The sequence below is a fragment of the Chlorella variabilis genome (assembly GCF_000147415.1).
Source record: "Chlorella variabilis unplaced genomic scaffold CHLNCscaffold_7, whole genome shotgun sequence".
NCBI classification, from domain to species: domain Eukaryota; kingdom Viridiplantae; phylum Chlorophyta; class Trebouxiophyceae; order Chlorellales; family Chlorellaceae; genus Chlorella; species Chlorella variabilis.
In genome coordinates, this window is record NW_005435081.1 from 1,213,855 (window position 1) to 1,217,554 (window position 3,700).

At 70.8% G+C, this 3,700-nt stretch overlaps 2 protein-coding genes across 2 annotated transcripts in view; one reads left to right on the plus strand and one right to left on the minus strand.

The window, feature by feature from the left end:
- CHLNCDRAFT_144411 (hypothetical protein) overlaps window positions 1-984 on the minus strand; it is a gene marked incomplete at both ends in the record, with an annotated part of 2,046 nt that extends 1,062 nt beyond the window's left edge. Inside the window, 2 exons of the mRNA XM_005848877.1 lie at window positions 196-729; window positions 901-984. Coding sequence (XP_005848939.1) covers window positions 196-729; window positions 901-984 — 618 coding nt within the window. The remainder of the gene's footprint in view (window positions 1-195; window positions 730-900) is intronic.
- Window positions 985-1,371: 387 nt separating this feature from the next.
- CHLNCDRAFT_144412 (hypothetical protein) lies at window positions 1,372-3,149 on the plus strand (the record flags this gene model as incomplete). Its single annotated transcript, XM_005848669.1, has 6 exons — window positions 1,372-1,489; window positions 1,590-1,675; window positions 1,949-2,105; window positions 2,383-2,459; window positions 2,717-2,798; window positions 3,055-3,149. The coding sequence occupies 6 exons, from the start codon at window positions 1,372-1,374 to the stop codon at window positions 3,147-3,149; spliced, it is 615 nt and encodes a 204-aa protein (XP_005848731.1).
- Between the last annotated feature and the right edge of the window lie 551 nt (window positions 3,150-3,700).

Genomic DNA, 3,700 nt, shown 5'->3' on the forward strand with positions numbered 1-3,700 from the left:
GGCCGCGCGCCGCGGCGCCAAGGCTCGCGGACTGGGAGGCGCGGAGGCAGTGGGCTGGCTCATGGGAGCCACAGGCTCCTCCTCCAGCCCCGGCCTCCCAGCCTCCCAGCCCGCCAGCCTTGCAGCCCCGGCGCGCCACCCCACACCTCCCCAGCCCGCCGCCACACTCCCGCGGGCCACACCGCCGCCGCCCACCTGCGTCACGCCGCCGTTCTGCTTGAAGATTTCGTTCTCCACCGCTACGCCGCACACGACGGGGTCTCCCTCCACGCCCTCCCCCACCGCCAGCTGGAAGTCGGAGGCCAGGTTGTACCTGCACTTGTCCCGCAGCGAGTCGCCGCTGCGCGGTACCGCCTCGGGCTCGAGCGGCGGCGGCGGCGGCGCAGGGGAAGCGCCGCCCCCCGCCACCGTCTGCTGGCTGGAGGGCTGCGCGTCGTCGGGGCCCTCGCCGGTGCCAGCCTGCCTGCTGCTGCTGGCCGGCGCGGACGCGGCCGCCTTGCTGCTGCCGCCCAGGCTGGCGCTGGCTGCGCCGCTGGCTGCGCCGCCGCCGTCGGCCTCCTGCTTCACCGCCTCCTTCCAGGCTGCCACCACCGCCGAGGCCGCCGCCGCAATGTCCTGCTTGCTGTGCTTGGCCAGCGCCTTGACCCGCTTCCCCGCCTGCGTCTCTGACAGCACCTTGGTGCTCACTCGCTGCTTCCGCAGCGCCTTGAGCCCATCCACGGCGCGGCCCTGCAGCCCGGTGGGACGCGCGCAGCGCAGCGGCGGGCAGTGGGGACGCAGGGAGAGGCGCTGGCGGGCGGCAGGCGCGGACACGTGGCCGACAGGCGGCGGCGGCGTGCTGCAGCGGTCACTGGGCAATCGCTGCGAGGAGGCTGGGGGTCATCTCGACCGCCCTCCCACCTGCTCCGCTGTGTCCCCATCCTCGGCCTTCTTGGCTGCGGCCACCACAGTGTCCACCAGCTTGCCCAACTCGGCAGCGGCCATCGCAGCGGTCACTGGGCAATCGAGACTCTACGACGCGTTATCCAGCAGATGGAGAATGCTCTGGGCTGGTAGAGGGCCAGCGGGGCCGAGAGCAAGGCGAGTGGGGAGCGTGCAGCTTTTGAATGCTGCAGCGATGGATGTATGACTGAATCCGTGCCTCACAATGCCGCAGGGCCGACCGTTTCGCGGTTTAAGCCCTGCAGTGCGCTGGAGTACAGCCCGTACTGCCTGGCAAGTTTGCTGCCGCGCTCAAAGGCCGCACGGGGCCCCGATCCGCCATATTAACCGGCAGGACGCGCAGATCGACAGCATGGGGCGCTGAGAGGACTCCCCAGCTGCTGCACGGCTGGCGATGCTGGCTTTTGAGGCGCAGGGCTGCAAAACAAGATGGCAGGCCCGCTGCACGTGCTGAGTGCGCGCCTGCAGTCTGACACCCCCGTGAGCACCGTCGCCCTCGAGCCATATGTGCTCTGCCGGAGAGGCGATGGCACGACGGTGTCTGCAGGTGGGTGGGCGTCAGCAGGCTGCGGTGCAGGCCGCCTCGGGTGAGCCGCTGCCGCTGATCCGGACCCCCCACGAGCTGTCCCCCCCTGCCTGCCCTGCAGAGGAGGTGCCAGCGGAGGGGCACACCGACAGCAGGTTCAGCGTCAAGTGCCGCTGGTACCGATCGGTGGTGACCAAGGGAGGCCAGGTGCGCGCTGCGGCGAGCAGAGGGCGGCGGCGGCGGGCGGGCCAGGGCGGTCGGCCGCCCCGCCCGGCAGCTCGCCTGCTGCTGCACAGCAGGATGCCATCCCTGGGCCGCTGCCAGCACCCGCTTGTTGCTCCAGCTGGGCTCCTGTGGGCGCCCTCGCCCGCCGCGCCACCACGCTGCGGCACGCCCCGGCGCCGCCGGCGCCCTGCACCCCTCCCCACCCCGCCCTCGCCCGTTTGCCCCCCGCCACCCCCCACCCGCCGCGTACCGCAGTACTGCTGGGTGCACCCAGAGAAGGAGGCCGCCATCCAGTGCATCCTGTGCCTGCGCTGCAAGGTGGACACCAAGAAGAGCTACCACTGCTCGCCCGAGTGCCTGCGGGAGCACTGGGCCTTCCACCGGGACTTCCACCAGCAGTCCCGGGAGAATGGTGGGTGGGCGACCAGCCTGCTGGTTGCCTGCTGCTTGCTCGCTGCTTGCTGGCTTCTGGGGCAGCATGCCATGCAGGTGGCAGCCAGGGCAGGCGGTGCCGGCAGGCCTGTGGTGGCGGCGCTGCCGCGGCTGGCGCCGTGTCGTGCCGCCTGCTGCTGACGCCCCGGCCGCGGCCGCCTGCTTGGGGAGGGAGCGCTGTGTCGGGCGCGTGCCAGGACGCTGGCAGCTGCCGTGCAGCCGACCGGCTGTGGTTTGCTGCTCCGCTGGTACTGCAGGCGACAACGGCTTCCCTCGGGTGGACAGCTTCAAAGGCAGCTACACGTACAGCAACAGCGGGGAGACGTGGGTGGAGGTGCGCAGCCGCCCGGAAGCCGCCCTGCTGGCAATCAGCCCGCGGAGCGGGGCGCCGGCAGGTGGAGCAGCCAGCCGTAAAGCCGCAGGAGGCGGCAGCAGACGGCTGCAGCCTCCACTCTGCGGCAGCAGCATTCAGCTGGGCTCTGCTGGAATTGCTGTGCCGAGCAGCCCGGGGCTGTCGCCGCTCTCTTCTTCATGCTGCCGCCGCCGCTGAAAGCGCCGCTGCTCTGTCGCCGCCGCTGCTGGGTGGTGCAGGTGGGGCGGGAGCGGGTGTACACGCCTGTGCCGGAGGATGTGGGCGCCATCCTCAAGTTTGAGTGCACCTCGTACGATGCGGGTGCGCCGCGCTTTCTTCCCTCCCTCCGTCCCTCATCTCCTGTGGAGGTTGCAGGGGAGGGAGGGCGCTTCCCTATGTGCAGGCGCAGCTCGGAACCCTGTGCAGCGCTGTGGTGCCCTGTTTCGGGAGCCGCCGGCTGGCGCGCTGCGGGGTTTGGGGCAGGCCTGGGGCCAGGCTGCACCACTGCCTCGCCAGCGTCTGCCTGCCTGACCGCCTGGTGCCGGTGCCTGCCCGCCTGCCTGCCTGCCTGCCGCAGCCTCGCCATACCCTGAAGTGGGCAAGACCTTCTCGATCATCACCGCGCGCGTGCGGCCAGGTGGGATGCGGCGGCACGCTGAGCTGGCACGCTGAGGTGGCGCCGGGCGCTGCTCGGCTTCCCTTTGGATCCCCCCTCCCATGCCCACAATGCTCATGCTCATACTCATACTCATGCTCATGCCCCTCCCTGCCTGCCTGCCTGCCTGCCTTGCAGCGCCCTGCCCGCCGCGCCGCATGCTGGTGCCCATGACCCCCAGCAGGCCCAGCGTGACCAAGGGCAAGTTCAGCCTGCTGTCCTACAACATGCTGGCAGACCTGTACGCCACGGTGAGGCGGGCGCTGACCTGGCGGAGGGTGCTGACCTGGCGGGGAGGCAGCGCCATGCTGCAGCCTGCTCGCCCCACCGCGCCGCTTGTTTGTTTGTTTGCGACTCCACACACGCGCCCACCCACCCACCGACACCCATACACCCATATGCACTCATGTACCCATGCCCCCATATGCACTCACACACGCGTACACCCACCCTGTCCATACCGCAGGGCGACCAGTTTGGGTACTGCCCGCCCTGGGCGCTGGCCTGGCCCTACCGCAAGCTCAACCTGCTCAAAGAGCTGCTGTCGTACGACGCCGACGTGATGTGC